At 38.4% G+C, this 23,632-nt stretch overlaps 1 protein-coding gene across 1 annotated transcript in view; it reads right to left on the bottom strand.

Moving 5' to 3' along the window:
* BCHE (butyrylcholinesterase) overlaps positions 1-18,675 on the bottom strand; it is a 35,067-nt gene extending 16,392 nt beyond the window's left edge. Inside the window, exons 1-2 of the mRNA XM_075157442.1 lie at positions 18,539-18,675; positions 13,869-15,390 (exon numbers count right to left, since the gene is read on the bottom strand). Coding sequence (XP_075013543.1) covers positions 13,869-15,385 — 1,517 coding nt within the window. The 5' untranslated portion in view covers positions 15,386-15,390; positions 18,539-18,675. The remainder of the gene's footprint in view (positions 1-13,868; positions 15,391-18,538) is intronic.
* Between the last annotated feature and the right edge of the window lie 4,957 nt (positions 18,676-23,632).

Genomic DNA, 23,632 nt, shown 5'->3' with positions numbered 1-23,632 from the left:
CTGTAAAACCTGTAAAAATAACAGTTAACTGTAAAAACATCCCCAGAAACATTAATTACTGTATAAGCTTTCCGTTCAGAGATTGAGGCCTGTATAAAGCTGAAAGGCTCTCACTGCATGGGTACGTGGATTGCCTCTGATGCAATATCACCATCAATTGGGTCCGCTTATGTAAGATTAAGTATAATGAATTTATTCTTAGATTTTTGAAATTCAGACAACTATCCAGAATATTTTCCCAAGTCAGCTAATTATCTACTACCTCCTAAAATGATTTGCTGGACTCCCTGGATGAAATCTTCACATTATGCCAAAATGTTTTATATTAAATTGTACACTTTGCGGCTTTTGTTATTAGAAACTGCAAAACCAAAGAGAAGATGACAGGGGCACTTTTCTGTCCATTATCCAAAGTTTATGAATTGGCCCATTTAGAATAACAAGACAAGAGAAAGTGTCACCCCTAAATAAGTGAATTGGAAAGCTGACACGCTATCACTTCACAAATACATATATCACTTTTGATGTCACTACTGCTACCAGTTGCTGCTCTTTATGCATGATACTGCATAACAAGTTACCTTGCCAGTTTTTATTTAATTGAGACAGCTCTTCAGAGTATTCCTTAATATCAGCTAATCACTAACCATTCTTTCTACTGGACTGATGGACAAATGCACTGCCACACTTAATATTTTATTTTAAAATGTTCTCTTAAGGTCTTTATCCTCTTAGACTAATGGGAAAGACAGCAGCTATCTAATCTATCAGCTGAAAAGGGTGAGCGGTGCCATTTATAATAACCAAGCTCTAAAAACTACCATACTGAAAGGTGACAACTCAGACAGAGGTATTGTCAGCCTGTGCTGACAATATTGGGTGACTGGAAAGCATCCACGCTTATCTGTTTCATACAGTAAGCTTCCTTGCAGCCTCGTGGCATCAGCACTCTCAAGGTATCAGGCCTGTGCTCCTGTGACATTATGAAGAATTGGGGAATTTAGGAAAAAAAACCCAACATTGTTTTATTTATTAGAATTTAATTCTTGCAGAAAATAATAACCAGTTTCTGAAAATCTGTAGTAATTAAACTTTTCTCAGTTACTATGATGCAAAAATCGCTGGTCCTGGTTCTACAACGTTTGAGCCTTACTCAGATTCCCACTGTAATGAATGAAAGGACTCATACGATTGAGTACGACAAGTTTGAGAGAGGTTGCAGATTTGAATCCTTCAAATTACTTTTCTTAAGCAGCTGTTTATGGGAAGTTCATTATATTCTGTTGTGCTCCGTTCTCACTCACAGATCACACATGAGTTCATAATCTAGTGACTATAAAGTGCCCCCGAGCCACAGCAAAAGGAAACTGCTTTGCAAGTTATATCATAGGTAAATATTATTTCTTCTGCTGATCCTTGAAGAAACCTGTAGGATCCAGCTGGCATATTTTTTAACTGACAGAAATTGGAGAAGGACCTTTGCAGCTAGGCTTTCTTACACCTTCACAGACTAAATAAAGCTCAGGATATTCCTTCCAGATTCCAGCTTGGTGACAGCAGTTGTGTGTTTAAATGTCTTGAACTATAAATTATCGTGGTATGCACTATTACAACAGATATCAGTTTCAGGAAATGAAGCAACAAGCTGTTGCTGCTTTTCTGGTCTTATTGTGTTCTGCTCAAAACAGCCTCATGAAGCACCCATCAAGATGAAATGATTCTTGCTTGTGCATCTCTTGGTACTTATTTGTGAATTCCTGCTATATGTAAGGGATTGACAAGGTAATTCTTAAGGTATTGGCCATAAATAATAAAGTATTTGAGAAATTTAGAACCAGGATGTTCTGCCTTAGCTCTTTGGGCACGCTTGCAATGCATTTAGGAGCTCAATGTCTCAAATCCCTGGCTCCTGCATTGGACTCTCTCTGATATCAGGAGCAATAACGAGCCAACTCAGCCGAGCCAGAGCTAATGAGCCCTTCAGACCCTGGCTGTGTATTTCTAACTCCTGCGCCCACGCTGGCACTCCTGCACGTAGGTCTCCTCCACTGTGAAAAAGTTCCAGCAAAGCTTGGTGCTATTTCAGGAACCCCTGCCCCAACCTCCACTACCATGTGATGAGATGTGATTATCATACAAGGTCTGGAACAGCAGTCCCACCCCTCTAAGGGTCAGTAGAACTAGAAACCTGAAAGAGAATTAAAATGTCCTTTCCTGAGCAACTGGTAAAGTTAAGTATGGCCTGACCTTTCTCTAAATTTAGCTCTGATTAATAATGAAGATCCACATTAATTTAAATGAGAACGTTCCTCACTCCCTCTGAGTGAGGACTATCAGACCTGTCTCTCCTGTCTTCTCAGCAAGTCTATACTACAGTTCTAAAACCCTGACAGTCAGCGATCCCTCAATATCTCAGCCTGAGATGCTGGAGGCTGCCACAGTGAGAAGAGTGATTGGCAAGAGAAAAAGAAAAAAAAAAACACCACAAAACCAAAAACCCTGATCCAACCTAATAATCTTCAACCTAGTGGTATGATTTCAAGAAGACAAAAGATTTGAAGTTAAATTGAGTTCAGGGAAATGGATGAAATTTTGACATTAATGTGGAGATAATTTTAAATCACCAAAAATATGTTTTATCTTGTCTTGTTTTAAGAAATACTTATCACTCGCTCAGTGTGATGCTCACAGCCACACTAAGCTGAATGTTACAAGTGTCTAACATACCTACAACATATAGGTATGTTGTACAACTACTAGTTGTAGTCATTTACACATTTAGATTATGTATTGTGATAAAGCAGTAAAAAATTTTTAAAAGTATTTTATTCCTTCTGCTTAATATGCCTTGCATCTGATGTGTTATTTTGCATGGTGTTTGAAGATCAGTCCAGCAGTTTTTGAGGTGAATCAACTTACTAGTTAGGGGATGATCCAAATCCAAACAAATGGAATAGATTGATGTGACTTCAAAAGCTTTGGATCAAGTCCCAGCTGGAGAAATACCTGTAGCTGTTTATGAAAGAAGCTTCTCTCCTCCTAGACAGAATTCACAATGATGATTTCACACCTTCTCCAGGACTCCAGGTTCTGGTGTGAACATTCACAGTTCGTATTTACCTCACTTCTGAATAGACACGAGAGAGGCAACACTATGGCTTAATCCTTCTTTATTCTAAAAGAATATTTTTCCCTTTTTTTTAATGTTCTTGTAAAGTATTTTGTAAGATCCATATGCCCTTTCAGATGGTATCAATTTTAGCTTTCAAGGACCACTTTTCAAAGCTGTTATTTTTTTTATACTCTTGGCTGCAGCAAGAAATCAAATGAAACTATAATTTTTAGTCCTACTTGTAGAAGTTGAAGAGGGCTATTTGGAGATGGAAGAAGGTGCTGAACACTATTGAGACCTTGAAGGAGGAAGTAACTTCCACAGAAGGTAAGTAAAAGAATAAGTAGACAGGAAGGCACTTGGCACTTGCCCTTTTACTCATGCTCTTAAACCGTCTCATCTCCTCTACAACCTCACTTCTCCTTCTTATGACCTGGAAAAACATAAACTTATATAGTATCTTAACCAGAATTGCTCCCTGGGACAAACCTAAAAAGAGAGTGTAAAGGGAGAGAAAAATGTTTTTATTGCCATAGAACTATTAATACTGTGTTTTAAATCCCTAGTGGCTTTGGTAAAATTTGTCAGCCCAGTTGGTTGTGAGAAAGAGCAAATACTGTACTCATATGTATATGATTGCTGTTTCCATCTCTTGCTTTCTCTCCCATCAGTGGAGTTCATCCCAGACACTCAGAAATTGTTAGATAAATGGATTCAATGCGTTCCTTATCTCTAGAGACCAAACTTGCAATACAGACTGTGTGGTAGATACTATACTAGAATATAACGTTTGAGATTTTTTTTCAATTGTAATTGCCCTAATCATGATTTCTCTTCAAGAAGGATGCTCCTCATAGCCTTGCACTAAATAAAATCATCTAGATTCATTGTGTCCTGATGAACTTCATCACAGTAGCATTTTTTTTTATATTTTCCACTACTGCCACTGTTTTATTTCTGTGAATGGTAGGACAAGCATGAGTCACAAACTTCAACTACCATGTAATCTAGGCCAAATTGAGCTGCCCTATAAATGAAGCCATTAGGTAGCTTTCAGTAGCATGTATATGTGTTATTGCTTCATCTGAAACAAAACCACTGATACTTCATGGTGGGAAATGTAAATAAAAAGATATAGTGTTCATAACCCCCCAAATAAGATATTTTAAAAAATGGTTTTTTTTATCTCTCTTATACGTCCATTGTAGGTTTGACATCTGCAACTGGACATCACATATCTTTCTATGACAAACACATTCAAATTACCTCCCAGTGTTATAACATCCTGTGAATCTGATTTGAACTACATTCTGGCACCAAGAGGGAGATCTCCAAATATAAACCTTTGGACTGAGAGTCATGGAAGGCATGTTCTCAAGAAGAAATAGTATGTAAAAAGGAGAGGGTATCTGAGCCTATTCAAAGTCCTTCTTTTTCAAAGCTGAGGAGGCTTTTGTGGAAATTATAGTATGCAGACTACTTCATAGCTAGGAAAAAAACAACTGTTTAAACCTCTAAGCATTTCCAGTTATATAGAAAATTCACTTGGAGGCTATTCCTTGAGAACACCGTGGTGAGTAACATTCATGAGAGGCAGATATTTAAAATTTCATTAGTTAAAATAAAAATCACAGTGTTTTAACAGCAGCTCCAGTAGAAAAAGGATCTCCTGGTGTAAATTTGAGGCAACACTCTTTACAGTTTGTATTGTATGAAATTAGGAAGTTATCTTATGTTCCCTCAAGGAAAGGTAGAGAACACAGATGACAGCCAGAGATGTCTGGGAAAGCAGATGATGGCAGCTTTTAATTTTACATCTGCACTAGCATATAATTGTGTAACATCGCTAACTGTAAGCATGAAATGCCTCATTTCTACTTATGCAGCTTCCAGATTTGTGGGGACAGAATCTCACAAATTCCGTGGCAAAATTGCTAACTACATTTACCCACAACTGACTTCTCTTGCAGCTGATTGAAAAAAAATTAAACACCATACTGAGCTACCTTCAAAAATAGGGTGTTAGGTAACCTCTGCTGCTCCTCATTTCCTCTTTTCTCCCCTTTGCCACTTCCCTGAAACAAGCCAATCTCTTGCGTTGGGAAGTAAATTAAAATGTGTACCGAACGGTTTCCATTCTTCATGTGAAATTTCTCAGTAGGACTTCAGATTAGTGTTCCAGAACCACCTGGAAAAATGGGGTTTGCAGACCTTTTATACTTCAATTTCTGTCTTTTGATGATGAAACAAGAACTAAGCTGCAGAAAAGCAGCACAGAAGAAGAGTGCCCCTAAAAAGAGGATTAACTGTGGGTGAACACTAATTAGAATTTCAGTGACTTTTACAACTATGTTTACATGCCTGCAAAAGTTATGATATAGAGAAAGTAATCCCTAATCCTAGATTATCTCTGAAGTGTATTGCTTTTGCATGTGAACTTGCCTAACACATAACTCATAATAAGTTCAAGCATGCATTTCCTTCATTTTACAATTCACAGATCCTTTCACACTCCAAAATGGTTAGCAAGTCTCTCAGATATTTTCTTCTCTTGTCTTTCCATCTCTTTTTGTTCTATCTCTCTTCTTTATGTCTTTTCTTGTTCACCTCACCTCTTGCACCACTTAGCATTTCCCTCTCTTGTTTTCCCTTGTTCCTTACTCATGTGCTTTCCATCAAACATTAAATGATTTCCATCCAGGCTTCTTATTCCCACTCCCAAATTTGAGGTAGCAATCACACCATGATTTTATTTCAACTCTTGGAACAGTTGTATCTCTTCATTCCTCTCCTTTCCCCAAAACATATCTGTGTAGGCTCTTTGCCAGGTTCTGGGCACGGCAGGGAACCATGTCCAGTACAGGATCTTCTACGTATCTCTGTTGCAAGAATAGGAAAAGCCACATCCAAGATATTTCCCTCTCTTCTTTTACAGGGTCAGCCAAAGGCAGCATAGCTCTACAAAAACCCATCTCAAAGAGATTCGCTTTATCATTTCTTTTCTTCTGCCTGTGTGTGCATGCTTGTGTGTCTCTGCCTCCGACTGCAGACCCAGGGAGTTCACTTGCTCAGTCCCGGGACCGTGTGTTTATCACTGGTGGTTTTGATCCCTCGGCCTTTGACAATTGTATTAGTGCTTACTCTTATCTATAAAGCATTGCCAGTGTTATATTCCAGGCAAACCTTTGCATTATAGTTTTAGGTTTTAGTTTTATGTCTCATTCAATTACTCCTGCAATATTTGGACATTTCCTTAATAGATGTTCTCATCTCATGTTTGAAAATAATAGTTTGACTCATCTGTTGTAGAGAATAAAATCTGTATGGACAGAATTGCATTTGCTGCACATACGGAAAGTAACAAGACATCTTCTTGTAATTTTGCAATACTTGTAATAATATTAAACCAATCTAAACAATTTGTATCCCAGACCTATTTTCAAAAGATGACTGAATCAAATACTCGTGTTTTCAATTTTGAAATTCAATGACAGCTTGTCAGCTTGCAAGCCAGAAAGAGAGAGATGACTGCCAAATGTGAGTCTCTAGTTACTGATTTTTTCCATGATGCACTATTTCCAAATAGATTCTGAAGAAGATGTTTCCATTACTGCTTCTGAATATAACAATATGTATGGACCCTGGAAAGATGATGAGTCACTTTTAAGAACCCAAAAACCAAAAGTGAAGGTGGAGATATAGGAGTAAGTTTCCTAAAATTTCACCTTTTTTTTGTTCATGACTATGATTTCCACCATTTTTTTCATGGCTCAGAAATGATTCCCGTGAAAGAGAGAGAGTGTGAGAATGCATGTGCCCTTTTGGGTCAAAATTAAAGCTTTGCTTTTCCACAACATGGGAAAGGAAGACTTTTCATATATCTTTTTGTATTTTTAGAAACGTCTCTCATGCTTCTTTTATACTCCTTCGGTTTTTACCTCGCACCCAGAAATCTTTTGTTCTGGATTCTTGACCTGATTCAGTCAAATCACTAGTTAAGATGACAAATGACTTATTCTAGATAAACGTGAGATGCCAGAAGCAGCAGCCCCAGCGAAACCCTCCTCTTGGTCCCACTGAGCTACAGCTCCAGTGTGTTTGAAGTCCCTATGAGGACCAGCACCAGGTCTCGGCTGAGTGGCTCCAGCCCAGCACCTGCCTCTGTCCCTGTGAACGTGGGCTAATCTCAGGAAGAAATACAACCCACAGTAAATTTCTTACCATGAAACGGCATAGTGGTACGTAAAACTTCCTAGTTTCTGAAGTATTGGAAAATTAAAAATGGTTGGAGTTTTTTATTTTCTTTTTTTCCCCAGTATATTAATTCCTTTCCCTACATAGAGTATATAGGTCCCCAGTTCAATCTGCTGTCTGGACTCTATATGAGGCTGTTGGTTTTGTTCTCACTGTTCTGAAACTACTCTCTATAAACATGTTGTGATAAGTTGGTAACAAAAGCACGGAAATTTATTATATGTCTACCAGTGGAACATCAGGGAAAGGCAATAATAACCAGGCAAAGTGCTTCAGAGCTTTAGTGGGACAATCAAAACCTCACAAATTCCCCTAAAACATAGGAGGAAATATTTCAAAGGCTTCACTTTATAGAAAAACCTCAAAGATTTGTTTCAGCAGTTGTAAAACTGGCAGTGAGACAAGTTTTGCCAGTTTCCTTTTATGCGAAACATTTTTCACAAAGCCTTAAAAATATTATCTTTGTATGTTCCACTACATTCATATTTGAGTTTTCATCTCATTTGATTTGTCTGTCTCCTTGTCACTTTACGTCACTCATGTCTAAAGAACACAGTTGCCAAATCTAATGAATAAAGTAACGCAAAAGGCATAACCTAGCAACCACTGATTTGGGATGCCATATATTTTTTATTGATAAATAAAACTTCCTCTTACTAGAGTTAGCAGAGCATTCTGCTGCTTATGATTGATAGTACCTGTTAGTGTCACTTGCTTACTTTTCAAAAGCTTTCTGAAGAATAACAAAAGTGCAGCAGAGAAATGAATTTTAAGTGTTTAGAAAGAGAAATTTAAATTCTTTCACCATGGACATCACTTAAAATGAAGTGTGGTGGAAAGCATTCAGGAGAAGGCCACAGAAAACTAACGTAATATTGTTAAAATGAACTTTACCTATACACAAGCATAATCATACTGAGCCTGATCCACCCCCTTCCATATGATAACACACTACGGTTTTCTGCTGAATTCAATTTGCCTAACATCGCTTTGCCTGTCTAATTTTGATGATGTCTGGCATTTTATCAAATTATTTTAAGGCTACTAACTGATATTCAACTGCCAATATTCTTAAATGCAAAAATCGGCTGAGGAGACCCTAGCTCAGGGTAAATGGAGGAATTTTAAATCAAAGTGTAAATCGAGAACATCGATTTTAGAATCTGTTCTTTCCTATAACCCAAATATTTATTATACTTGATTTATTCAGACAGCACCAGTAATAAGCCTCTTTCTTCCCTCGCTGGTAGAACAGAGATTTTTGAGGATGTGATGACAATGTTGTTCTTTCAAGGCTCAAGGACATGTAAAAAAAAAAGTGTTTTATGAAATTATGCTAATAGCACTAGGAACGGCTGGGATATTTGGTCAATCTCACTTGATACCAAAAGTTCAGTAGTTAAAAAATGCAGTGATAATGAAACAGCAGAAGTGTTGAAGAGATGGAAAAGGAATTGCCACACCTGGAAATTTTGTCTCCCAATCCCAGGAATTTATTGGCAGTTTAGTAATAGTTACCCTTCTCTGCACTGTAACAGACATGAGCATCCACCCCAAGACTGACTTCACCCTGTTCAGCCGGGGGGTTCCTACGATGCACCCTCAATACATTGCATCCAGGGCAGGGACTGGCTGCACGTCTCACAGAATAAAAGTCTAATTATCGGAGTGATGCTTTTCTAAACACTGTGAATCGGAGCATGGTATTTTTCTCCACGTCTAGCACATCCCTGCAAGAGTCTAACAGATAATCTGTACCACTGATTACTCAGATCTGCTCTTGAAATAAATCGTAAGCATATTTCTGAGGGGAAGAGATGCTGCAAGCGTATAACTGGAGGGTAAGTTACCCACATTGCCAGTTTGCTTAGCCACAGCTCCATGGTGGGTGCTTACCTGTGTCCTCTGGTCTACCTATGAGCATCAGGGTTAGCATTAGTTAGAAATAATCCACAGGGCTGATCCTAGGCATCACTACCAGGAATCTTACAGTCCTGCCAGTCTGTCCTTTCTTCAAGCTACTCCATGTAAACTGCTTGTAACAATCAGACCCACGAGGTAATTTGCTTTTTTCTTTTTTTTTTTTCATTCTTCTCAGACTATGTGATATGAAGTAACATTACATTATGTTATGTTATTATGTCCTATGTGCAGTAACAGGGGTAGTTACGGTATCCATAGTTCCCAGGGGTTCCTAAGCCGCCGAATCCTGTTCTGGATAATGAATCTGCAGGGAATCTCATGACTGAAAAGCAGTGGCTTATTGTCAAAGACGACTATTTCAGCAGGGTCTTCACAGATGTTTGTGTCAGATTCCTAAAAATGACACTATTCCCTTGGGTACTGATGGGAGGTACTGGTGCCAGCATCTAACTTCAAACCTCACAGGCGAAATGTCCCTTCCCATCTCCTACTGAATCATCTACCTCACCCATTCCCCATTCATATTCAAAAATAGAATATCTTTATCCCTGTTAATTTTCCAGCAAAAATGGTCCGTTATCACTGATATTTATTTTTAGCAAGGATGTGAAATAAGAAGTGCCTAGAGACTTGGAAAATTGCATCAGCTATTGATGGGGGTGGTGGTCGAGTTGGAAATCGCTGGGCTGGCTGGCAGGATCCTTTTGTTTCCTGAGAAATGTAGAAATCAAGAATTTCACATGCACTCTTGGGATCCTTTGAAGGACTCAATTCTCTTTTTCTCCCTATCATCTTTTCTTTTGTTCTTACTTGACATTAGGTATTTCTAAGAAACAGAACATGTTCCTACAGGGCATACCTTTGACTTTTTATATCACCATTTTTATTCCTAATGCTCATGTAAGAATGAAAACCAGAGATCATTAGGGTCAAAGTATGAAGACCCCTCATGAGAAACAGCTCTGCATGTGGTGGGCTGAGCCACCTCTCCGTCCTCCCAACCAGAAAGTACCAGGAGAAAACCGATTTCTTTCAGCTTTTGTTGTCTCTACTCTATCTCCTTTTCTCTGCAGGCTGCTCTTCCCTCCCTCACGCTTTTGTACGTCTGCACATTAGAATATTAGGTCAAACGCCCTCACTAAAAATTGTGCTGTACAATATTTCTGATTTTCATCTTTTGCTTATTTTCTCCTCATCTACTGGAGACATAAATGGTAAAGTAATTTTCCCCTCAAATGTTTGCCCTTTGATCATGCCAGAGTTTACTATAAACATTACGTCAAGTGGGGCTTCCCCAGTTCTTTATAAATGTTTACCGTGTGCTCAAAGGTGCCAGGAAAACAAGGATCAGCTATTACTTTTGGAATTATTAACAATTTTTATTATTTCCCCACTTATTGTACACTATGAATAATGTGTTACAGCGCCTAAGGGATCTGTGTTCCGGACACTGAGGAAAGTGTCACATAGTGGGTTAATACCGATCTGATCTTTTACTGGTACATAAATTGCACGATTATATTGTCTACCCTAATAGTGATGGTTTTGATATTTGTGGTGGAAGCAGAGGGAGGGATTATTTGCTGTTTGCTGTGGAAACCACTTGAAATTCGACCTGTAGGCTAATCTAATTATAGTGCGAATGATAATCAGACTAGATGATGGGATTGTCCTCTATAAACTTGAACCTGGATGTACCCTATGTTGTCTAATTTTAACTAGCTACAGTGACAGGGACAGTGTACTCTATTTTGCACAGCAGGTAATTGAGATTTTATATATGTATCTATATTTAGATATAGATAAATATATAAACTATTTTAAATATGTTTATATTTTTAAATAGATATAGATATATAAATTTATATTTTATATGTAAATATATTTTTATATAATGTATAATACATTGTATATATTTGATATATTTTTAAATACTTATATAGACATAAAATATATATAATACGTATTGTTAATATATATATGTAATCCAGTGGAAAGTAATAGTTCACAAAAATGTAAGTATTAGTGTGGAAAATCTAATATAGACCTGAATTTCTCTTTTCCTACTAAGAAATAGTTCTGTTTAATGGAAAGATCCATTATCTCTGGTGTGAGATCCTGATTGCAGACTCCTGTAGGGCAGGCTGTAAAGCTGCCGTATGTAATAAGGAGCATTCACTCAGTTTGCTCTCCACTAAGGGCCTAATGACACCAGTTTCAAAGCAGTGTTGTCATAGCATGTCTTCATGATGCAGGAATTGTTACCAAGCTTTACCTGACCTCATTGTGCAGACTTCACCCTGGGAATCTATCAGATGCATTTTTGGCATTGATAAATCAACCGCGCGGCTCAATTCCAGAACATACGTCCCTGCTGAATGCTTTTCTCTGTGCCACAGTCTTTCACACCAAATTCATATGGAGTGGTGTCATCAGGCTCCGAGCAAAAAGAGAAGCAGGAAGAGCTCATAGATTAAATTTTAGATTAAATTTTACAAGAATAAGACTTGTATTGAGACATTATGCATTGGTGAGTATAATTATCTGTATAGTCATTTTCTGAGTTTTAATATGCTCTTCCCTTATGGTAAAAAAAAAAATATTACAGGCTCCAACATGTAAAGGGGATAGAACTTGTTAATGTAATTAATATTTCTACATATCAAGGCAAAGAATCACTCCCATCTATTGATAAGCAAATCTGTTTAAAAAAAGGATGCGTATAAAAAAGAAGCTGTCAGTTCACCTTGGAGTGTAATGTGAAGGGACCACGCAGGGCTCGGGCAGCAGCCGGGGTGCCCGCGGGTCGGTGCCAGCCACCCAGCGCAGCGGGTTGCAGAGCCGAAGCAGAGCCGCTGCAGAATTGGGGACCGCGGTGTCGGGGCAGATCCCAGAGCCCGTGCCCGGGCAGGCACACAGCAGCTCCTAGAATAACACCATGGCCAAGGCAAATAGTACTTTCCTCCCATGAGTGAACAGGGCAATATCAGGTTGAACTAGAGGGGATGGATGGCACCTGTAATTAGGACTCTTTGGGAACGACAGGGTTTAATTCCAACATGGAAAGTTCCAACAAGGTGTTGATGATTCACAGTTTTAGAGAAGATGTATAGTTATTTAAGGACTTGAAAAAATGCATTATAGTGAAAGCCTCCAGAGTATAACCTGTTTTATTTAACCAAAAAAAAAAAGATTAAGTGTTATTTGAATAGAGCCTAGAATTATCTCTATATGGAACACAAATCATAATATAAAGCTTAGAAATTGTCAAACAAAATATAGCACCTGGAAAACATAGAAGTAGAATAGACAAATTCAGACCAGACACAAAGCTTCCTTTTATAACTATAATGTTTTAAGTGGAATTAAGCTTTAGAACAACCTACCAATGTTTGTTCTAGATTTTTCATCACTGGAAGTGTTTAAGTCCTACCTGTGTTCTGTGTTATGTACAAGGTTATATGGACTAAATGAGCACAGCGGTCTCCTCTGATTTCTAATCTATTAAGAAAAATAATTAGATCTTGTTCCAAAGTTGATTTCAGTCTTTACAAATTTACATATATCCTTCACAAATCAAAGGAAAAGTCCACCATGGAAGTAAAATTAATACAGGATTTTATAATTTAAGTTAATTAAACATTTTTAAAATGTGAATTAAGTGCTTAGTTGTATGTTCTCACAGGTACAGATTTTTATATATATCATTTTCTCAGGAGAGAGCACAAACCAAGCTTCTGAGAAGACAAGATACCTCCCCATCCCATCAGCCTCGCAGCCTTGAGACTGTGATACATGACGGTAGTAGTGGCTGTTTTTCTTACCGCACTGAAATGTTTTCATTTCAGACTGAATATTGTATTGAGAGCCCCACAGCCCTGCCGAGCAGAGCAAGGGCTGTCTCCCTTCTCTTGGATGCCAGCTAAATAGACTGAATGAGGGCTTGTATTTGATCCGTTTCAAACATCCAAATGAAACATGCTTATTTGCTTCTTATACAGGCTAGGACATATTTCACTTAAAGATGAGTCTAATGGAAATAGCAAGTGATTTGTCATCAGCTTCAGTGAAACCCAGGATTATACTTGCAGTACACATGGGAAGAGAGGCTTTCTGAAAAGAACATCCTGCAATCCCAATCACTTCATCATGTGAACATAATACACCTCCATATTATACACCTGCATGTTCTGAGCAAATTACATCTTAAAGGAAATTGGGCTTTTTGCTCCTACTTCTACTGTTGGAATTCTTTCCCAGAATTTGAAATAATTTGTTTCTAAAACTTGAAACCATTACCTTCCTTTGTAACAACAGCTGCCATGGCAAAAAAATATTTTGTATTTGCTTTTGTGGGTGGATACACACTGTTTTCTTAAGCTCATCCGATACAGTGAGATACGCATCAACAGTTTATTTTACTAAGATGGTGTTTTTATCAGAACTAAAATAGGAATTCTAGATAGCGGAACAATTAATCCTTCCTCATCATTATCATCAGGCTTCGAATCACCACCAAAACAGTTAAGCTTTTTCTGCCTGTGAAACAACAAACATCTGACCAATCAAACAAACTTACCCAGTTTTCGCAAAAGTTGCCCAATATCTCAGCATGGACCGGCTTAAGATTTCTTCAGCTTTGGTGTAATTCACTCTTCTTTCTAGGGGCAATCCAAACACAAACTCGATCTCATAACCATGCATTACTCCCATCCACTCTGGCCAAGGGAGTTTTGAGGATCGATGTTCAAAGAAATAAAAGAAGGCGTTGTGTCCTTGTTGTGCAAATTTTTTGGTGAATTCCATTGCAGGACAGATTATATTGTAGTCACCAATAACATCATCCATGGCATCACAGTAATGTTCTGGCTTGTGCTCATTTTCCCAGTCTGTGTACTGAAAAATGATCGATTCTATTGCAAGTTTGCTTGCTTCTGGGAAGGACAGAGTTAAAGCTGCTTCAAATTCTGTTTTATTGATCAAACCATCACTATCCTTGCTGAAGCCAGGGACTCCATATGCTAGAAATGCTGATCCTTCATCTTTATTAACACCGACTAAGATCTGTGTTTGTTTGAAAAGGCCATTCTCAATCAACCTTTCTGGCATGTCTGAGAGAAAATCGCCATCCACAGTTGGACAAAAATATATTTGTAAAAGAGAGTTGTATGTTACAACAAAAACTTCATTCTCCAATATATCCTTTGGGTCCTTGTCTCGGAGGCAGAGAATTAGCTCTGTCTCATTGCCGGTGGGACACTGGAGTTGTTTAGCTAAAGTCACTGTTCTGTTTCTGGCTTCAGATGCTGTTATTGCAGCCCAAGGGGCATTCGCAGATCCACTTTGCATGATGGCTCTTGTGAATAAAGGATGGCTTTTAGGAGAAAGGATATGGTAGCTGACAGAAGCCGAGCCAGCGCTCTCTCCAAATATAGTCACACTTTTTGGATTGCCTCCAAATGCTGCTATGTTCTCCTGGACCCACTGAAGTGCCAGTCTTTGATCAAATAAACCTGCGTTTCCAGGAGCTTCCTGGTTTCCTGGCAAAGCCAAAAATCCTAATGCACCAGTCCTGTAGTTCATGGAAACTACAACGACTCTTTCTACCCTGGCCAGAAACTTGCCGTCATAGACTGGTAGGGAAGTGGACCCAGCCTCAAAACCACCACCATATATCCACACCATGACAGTTGCATTCTTGGGTTTGGGAGAAGGAATCCATACATTAAGGTATAAGCAGTCTTCACTCAGGTTAGTTTTTGGATTCCACATCTCTGATCCAGCAAATCCCGGGTAAGTTGTATCTATAAGCTGGTAACAAGAGTTTGCATGTTTTGTGGCATCCCAAACATCTGACCACTTCTCACGAGGTTCTGGTTTTTGAAATCTCAGTCTACCAATGGGTGGCTGTCCATAAGGTATTCCAAGGAAGGCTGTCACAGTTCCCCCCAGTACCTGCAGGTTCATCCCTCTGACTCTGCCTTTCTTGGTTGTAATGATGTTATCTTCGGGTGTTACCTTCCTGATGAACGTATACAGGAGAAGAAGCCACATAAGAAACCTGGTATAGAGGCTTGTACCATTTGTCCAAATCATGATGCCTGAAACACAGGAAAAAATAAATTCAGAATTAGTATTGCAATGTATTAGTACCAGAGCCAAACAGTTTCTTCAAAAAGGCTGTAGGTCATGCCAAGGGCACTGAAAATAAGATGGTGCTGCTGCACAAAGCTCAGCAGTCTTTAACCGTAAGGTCTTGTTAATCAGTTGTGTTGCAAAGACTGTGTTTAGTACTTAGTATTTGGTACAGTGCTTCAGAAAAACTGTTGCTAAAAAAAACAGAACTGAAGAAGCCGGACCAGGGAAGGAAAGTCTTATAAGCAGACTCTGACTGCTTCAGTTAGCAGATGACTTAAGCACCTGCATTTCCACTGGCACGATGAACAGGACATTTTAAGATCTGTGACGGAAAATGCCATGCCCGACTAACCATTACTCTGTTAGAGGTTACTTTGGCAATTTGTATTCTCAAATCAATAAAGAGTAATAACAAACATCACTAGGCACAGGTTTTTGCACACGGAAACACCCATCCTGTGAAGACTGAAAAGCAGCTTGAAGCCAAGTATTAATCCAAGGATTTCCAGGTCCACATAAGTTTTGAACTACATGCTTGTGTCACAGTAGATGCCTGGGTTGAAGCAAACCATTGAGATGGCATTGCTATAAACTCAAAGCACTGGGTGATTTCACTGTCCTACTCATAGGTCTTAAGATCTGAAGGTGTTTTAACAAGTGAAGTACATGAAGGACCTCTGAACTGACTGTCAGTTCATCGCTCCTGTGGGCAACTGCGTAGAGGTACGTCAAGACCTAAATGAAACATTTCTGTCAAAATCTTTTTTCTCTAAAGTAACCAAGTTTACAACCACCATATGACAAGAAGTCATACTTCTACTGCTTAGAATGAACATTACAATGCTAAAAAGCCAAGGATTTTTTAATATATGTAGGTGGTGCCTAATAATGTAAGTATGGCCTGGTCTTTCTTTCTTTAGCAAAGTGGATTATCACTTTTCAAAGTGATAATCAATATTATCTTAAAGCTAAGGTTATAGATGCTGATTATGTACCACATTTAAGCATACTAATAGTCCTATTTACCCCAACCTTTTCAAATGCTACAAAAACCCCAGTATCTTCCCCTTGAAAGTGAAAAGTCAGAAAAAGACTATTTGCATAAACCCATTTCTATGGCTTACATATTTGAAAATGCTCAACAAAGCTTCCTTCTATTTTTTGCTTCTTGCCCTGTCGTACATAGTGTACTCTGTCCTGCTACTTTAAACAGGCCATTCTTTGTTAATGAGAAGCACTTGTGTCCTTAAAAGGAATGAGGCTAATTTCTGTGGAAAGTACAGCTGTGGCCTAATCTGAGCTCCTCCTGCTTGTTTGCGTATTCTTGTAAATCAACTAAGAAAATGCAGGGGGGGAAAAGGAAGATTTTGCGCAAGGAGATTCCTAACTTTGGGATAGCATCAAAGGAACAGGGAAGAGTCTTCAGAGACGGTATTTTTAGCATGCGTCTAAACAGATAGAAAAGAGATAAATTTTAGAAAACATAAACATTTAGGCTCTTGTCATTTTATTAAAAAACAAAAGATAAGGTAGTGAATGGGGGCAATAGACTTCAGAGTTGGTCTAACACTCCACCTAGCCTTCAGCTTGACTTATAGAAACCTGCAGATGGTCCCATGTATGCTAAACTTGAGATGTGAGTAGTCAATCTGGACAACACACGTGGTCTAGCAACTCCCAAGGAGTTTGGGTAAACAAAGGCTCACTCCGGCAGCCCGCAGGACCCGCACAGGAGGCTCACATCGTTTAGTGGCACTTAGCTTCCCTCTCTATGTGCCAGTCTTTTTTTTTCCATTCGTTCTTATAATAAAATCTTTTAAGAGCTGGGTGAGAAAAGGAAGTAAATGTAAGTAAATATTAGCTAAGGGCTAAACTCTTTCACCCTATCTCACAGTCAACCAAGGCAAATGTTAATAGTAGGGATCTGGTTGGGTATGTGTGCACCCAATGCACAGCACTGCGAGATGGGAAAAGTAATTTCTACAGCTGTTGTTTCACTGACACTGTCTTTTTTCACATACTCACTTCTAACATACCACCCAGGACCGAACCACGACAAGAAGCTGGAAATAATAAGAGATTTCAAACATCGTCATTATGAAGAAGAGAAAATGACACTAAGAAAAGCAAAAGAAGTTAAAGTTCCTAAAGCTTTTAATATCTAAATAGTAATTAAAATTAATTCCTCTCTGCACTTTCCTGTTAACTAAAAAGGAATGGGATGGGAGGAAAAGTGTAGCATTGCAAAACACAGAGGCATAACTTTTGACTCTAAGAAGTTTTAGACAAGAATTTTACGAAGAAAAAAACTAACAAAAATTTCAGTTTGTACCTTTTTAATTAGGTCTGCAAAAGAACAGGTGGCATATTAAAGAAAAGGTTTGAAATAGATCAAGCTTGAAAAACACAGAAGTTTTGTACTGCTGAATGAGAGGACTTGTCTAGTCCCAAGTTACTCTGCTAATATTAACAAAAGTAGCAAGCAACAGAGGATGATTATTACACCTTGAATGTATGGCACATATTACTTTTAATAAGGTTTTTAATGCTGCATTAAAACAAACTCAACAACGTAAAGCACACTGAGCAAAACAAATATTACTTGATTATTACTATGAGAGTAAAAGGGTCAGAAGATTGCTTTAGCTCATCAACCTTAACCAAGCAGAGATATATCATATAATGTATTTGCATACTTTAAAAAGCTGCTTCTATAGTAGTTTTGTCCAGCAAAAGTTAAACAGACTATACTTTTGTATTCTTATTCAGCAAGGGAATGCAATTTATTGTTTCCTCTCCTTGCAAATTTTCACCCAGCCAAAAAATCTATACACAAGACTACATAATCACTATTTAAATAGAAAAGATGGTTGAATTAATAAGTGATTTCTAGCTCAGCTTAATTTACTTAGCCCAGGATCCCTTGGATAATACCAAGGTCTGATACACATGCCTGCTTACTCGTTCCATCTGCAGAGCAGAGTGAGTTTTCCCAAGAGAGCAACAAATGGGCAGAGCGTAACAGTTTAAAAGATCCCAATCCCCGTGCAAATCAAGCTGAACTGTAAATTATCCTGGCAGACAGAGAGGTGTAAATAGAGAATCACTTACCCCACTTCTATTACAAGAACTACAAAGTTTTAAAGAGTCAGGATCTTTGAATACTTCAGGGAAAATACAGTATGCAGCTGCTGCTTTAAGCCCGTGAATGGGACAGTACTGACATTATAATCAACTGTTTCTGACACAAAGCTCGCGAGAGTTGGCAGCGGCAACTTGATCTGCAGGCAGCCGTGCCTTACTGTCTGACATCCGCTCAAAGGCTACGGTGTGTTTGTAGAAATGCTCCAGAGAGAAACCCATTTTGGAGAAAATTAGGCATGAGCTTCTTCTACAGGAAAGTGAAGCTGCCGTGATTTGTTCTTAGCACGGGGCAACAATTTTATAATCAGAAAGATAAACAAAATTATAATAAAACCCTGCCTCTCTTTCCTTACAGCACTGATCTCACCTGTACCTTTTTGGTGTTGTACAGCTCAAGATTAGCACGATTTTAAAGTACCTCAAACTTTTCTTTTCACTGTAAGATAAGTAGTTATTTTTGGTTTTAAGCAACTGCGGCAGATAAAAAAGGAGTGTCCTCTGCACAGACCTGTCAACAACTGGCAAGCATCAGTTGTATCACTTGACTCATGGCCATCTGTAGGCTACCGCAGAAATCTGCGTTGTCCTCCTCTGATGTTAGGGTTAAAAATGGTACCCATATGGTGTCGCACGATGTTTTCTCTCTCTTCTTAGGCTTCAAATAGGAAATCACCCATGCTGCTCCATGCACCCAATATCCTCCTTTTCCTTCAACCTCATAAGTATTGTTTCCACCAGAATTCAGCGCTGCAGGTGCAAAGCCAGTCTAAACCACAGGTCAGAGTTGTCAGGGCTGCAGCACAGCCAGGGACATGTCCCACGACGCAGGGGTCCACAGTGCTTGCCAGCAGTAAATCTGCACCTGTAGTCCCCCAGCTGGGAATGGGACCCTCTTTGCTGTGTGCTACAGAGATGTTTACTGGGAGACTATCTAAATTGTAAATGTTTTGAGGTACAAATGAAGGCAGAATAAAGAAGAGGAGTGGAGAAGATAAATAAATTACGTACATTTCCATTACAAAATGTCTTATCAAACCCACACCCCTGAACCACCACATGAAAGCACCTTGGTGGTGGGGCTGCTGGCCCCCAGCAGCATTTGCTCACTAGCGCTGCTCTGAAAAAAATAAAGTTTCCACAATTTAAGGTTTTCTTCTACCGAGAGCCTTTGCTTCCCCCGTTAGAGCTGAAGACAATTACTTTCCCTCTGTTTAATAATCAAACTACAGCTCTATTTCAATTACACAAAAGCAATATTTGGCAATGCATAGAACAAGAATCAAGCAGAAAGAAAAAGTGAAGTATGAAGTTTATAGACCTTAACATGGAGACTACAAATGATTTTTAAAAGCTAGCATGTGAAATACTCTTTTAATAGAGAAAAGCTCAAGAAAGCATGGTTATTAAGTTTCTCCCAGTAATTTTACAGTCTACCTTTAGGATCAGACATTTGAAAGGTACATTGCAGGGACCTGTCCATCAGAGAGAACATGTCCCGGTCTAAACCTAAACCAGGTTATAAATCCCTAAGCTTTTAGCATGGAACTGTCCACTGTAGTTATTTGTTGGGAATTCAGACTTCTTAGCCAAGATTGTTATCTCAGTAATGTAAATAGAAATATTTAATAACAAAATAAAAAAAATAAGATTAATTCGGAATCAACTCTAGTGGCAACTCTTGCTGATCAACACTTTTCAAGTGCAGTTTCCTGCAGGAAAACAGGAAAGTTGTGCTCTTTAAATTAAGACTGTTTACAGTGTTCTCTGACGTGTGCATTCACTGATTTTTCTAATACCTCTTCAACCCATTTGGAGACATGGCCAGGTGACACACATTTGCGTCATTTCCATGACATCAGAGGAATGAATCATAAATCCCAAATCTTGTTAGAGGTCACTTTTAAATAAAGTACTTCTGATGCTTATGACAAACCGTTGTATTCTCAACCCTCATCACTGCCTTCAGCAGTAGAGAAACATCAGGAGACTCAAAACACTAAAAATGCTCTTTCTGGCCTCATTTATTTTCCAGCATTGGCCGTGTTGTCCTACACCTGCTGTCACCACCGCTCCCTTCTCCTCTCCTCGCCCCGCTCTGCTCCCCTTTACAGTGCCCAAGGCACCTGAAGCAGCCTCTGCTCCGAGGCAGACACAGTTACTAAATGCAAAACGTGGAGCATTTCTACGGACTCTGACAAGGTGGCCCTGGGATACGTGAATCAACTGGGATGTCTTCAGGGAAGGAGGGCATTGCAACAGACTATTTAGACTGTTACACTTCTCGACTATTATACTTTAGTCTAATGTTAGACTATTATGCTGCACTTTTTAAGAAAACTAAGCCCTCTTCTATAATTTTTTCCTTTAATTAAAAAATTAACATATAAATTAAAGTTTCACAACTGTGTGCTGTGAGAGGAAACACTTATTTTAGTTATTACTTAGCTAACTAAAAGTACCTGCACAAAAATTAGAGATTAAATACACTTAAAGCTTTTAGTAATTCTGTGTAGAGTGGTCATTTTCTCAGTTTTCCTTTGGGAGCTTAAAAGGAAAGGAGGTACAAACCAGCTCCCATATATGTGTGTGTGTGTGCATATACATATATATAAGAGCTGTTATGCATACATACATACATATATATATATGTACATATACTGGTACTTCTAAATATCTCTATCTACCTACCTATCTATAATATTGGATTCTTTTGAGGTCATGCAAATTTTTATTTAAGGCAACATTCTTAAAAATCACCACCAAAGAGAAAAGTGTCTTTTCATCATTTAACATGTACATATGAAATAGATCTCACACTGACACAGGAATTTTGATAGGAGAGATGTCCAAGTCTCTTAAGAAATGAAAGCAAAGGCCAGCTCTAGGAAAGATTGACATTTAATAGTCAAAGAAGCTTAGAGAATTTAAACAATATGTATTACAGAAATATCAAACATTTTTTGTTTGATTGAGTTCATTATTAAACTGCCCTTCAGGGTATTACCTAAGCGTATGCAGATGTTTACACTTATGAATATCCTAAATTATGCACATTCTGGGTTATCTTCAGGACTTACCTAATAGAGCAGAGAAATCTATGAGCGACAAAACTGTTTGGAAAAAGATGTATCTGAGATATTTCCAGTGGAAAACACGTGCCTCTCTCCCAAGGTGTCCTCTGAGTTTTCAAGGTCTATTTGCACGTGAAGAGTCCCATTCACCAGATATGATCCTGCCCTTCCAAGCCATCTACAGCCTCAGAAAGAGCACCTGGGCTCCTGTAAGGATAACTGGACTGAAAAGCTTTGCAAATGTCACTTCAAAGTAAAGGGTATCACATGTGAAGTGTGTGCATGTGTAAGGAAATATTTACATGCTAATAGTATGCAAAAGTAGGAAACATTCTTATTTTTTTAATTGCTGAGAGGAAAATCAAAAGGTGAATTACAGCTAAATGAAATGTCATTAGTATGAAAATGTGGGGAGGTTTTGTTTAAACTCCAGCCTTAGTAAGCTCCCTCGAGGGGGCTCGGCTGCCTCTGATCCCCGGCTGAGTTTTCACGCTGAGCATCTGTGTGACCTTGGCTTGAACCGCTGAGAAAACTGCTACGTTGTGAGAAAAAGCTGTGAGGAAAACAAGCAAACTCAAGCTGTACAAGATACCAAAGGTGAAATTGCCGACAGAGGTAAGATTGCCAAGATGGGGACAGTTAACAGCTCAAGGACTCGGAGGAAAAAACACCAAAACTGCAAGCTGTGAAATCCTCAGGTAAAAAACACAGAAGACGGGAGCTCAACAGCAGCAAGGAACTACGGACGCTCAGCTTTGGGGCTTGCATTCACATTATTCTACTGTGCATATTAGGAAATAAATCATTGCCTTTACTTTTAAGTCGAGTATACCCTGCTTGCAGAGCATCTTTCCATGCCCGAATACAGTGACCCCGACAGGTTACACCTTCCTCCTCTTTCTGTATTTCTTTTGCAAATCTCTGACTTGGTACCGCACACACCACCTGTGTATACCCATGAATGCAAAACACGGACACCCTAAATAAACCTGGAGAGAGCTTTGTGTTGCTACAGATGATTGTAGCTGGTGGTCAGACCCGTCTGACATTCTGTTGTTTTTCTAGTTATTCAAAGAAGCCTCACTCCAGAGGAGCTTCCAGGACTAGCAGAAGTTCCCCACAATAGATCTGAAGGGTAATTTGATAATATTAGGAAAGGTGTCTTAGATACATACCATGAAAATAGATACCAATTTATTAAGAATACAGAAGACACTAACACTCATATAAGCCATTAAACCTGATTATATTTTCTTCTTATTGGTTCAATTATGATCCACTGTACCTTTTTCCTTATTACTCTAATTATAGGTTGGTATAATTTCCTCTTTATTAGCACAGTTATGGTCTGTACTTTTATAAAATTCTTGGAGAAATCAGAGCCAATGAGAAAATATAGCCAGTTAAAAGATAAAGGTATTATTGTTATTTCTTTTGAATGTTCACTTACTCTTAATTCCTTATGGTACTCTTACATAACTCAGTATTTTGTCTCGTGTAGGGATCAGATTCAATAAAGAAAATAAAAAAAGATTCATATATACACAATATGTCTTGCATGACGTTATTATAGCCTGGTGTTTAGTTTATAAGAAAACAGGCAAAAAATCTTGTGTAAGCATGATAAAGCTAATTAAATTCTAAGTTAGGTTTCACAGATTTCTGCAGAAGATTAATTAATTGACTATATAACTGTTTTCCATTTCTGTTTCCTTTTTCTTTCTATGGATAGTAAAGCTCTAATTGTTTAAAATTATGTAAAAAGGTAGCTGAATAACCAAGCTTGGTTGCTGATAATCACCTACCAACAGCAGTGTGAAGTTCACAACAACAATATGTCCTCTTATACCCAAACTCTGTGAATAACTAAGAAGTTTGATGGAGAAATTAGCTCATTTGAATCTGTTAAGTAGAATTTATATCTGGAAGGTGGGAACTGTTCCCAATTCCCAGTTCTCCCAATTCTCACTCTTTATTTGAGGCCTTATCA

The sequence above is a fragment of the Calonectris borealis genome, chromosome 9 (genome assembly GCF_964195595.1).
Source record: "Calonectris borealis chromosome 9, bCalBor7.hap1.2, whole genome shotgun sequence".
Taxonomy (NCBI): Eukaryota; Metazoa; Chordata; class Aves; order Procellariiformes; family Procellariidae; genus Calonectris; species Calonectris borealis.
The sequence above is the reverse complement of the archived record's forward strand: the minus strand, read 5'-3'. Positions and strand labels throughout refer to the sequence as shown.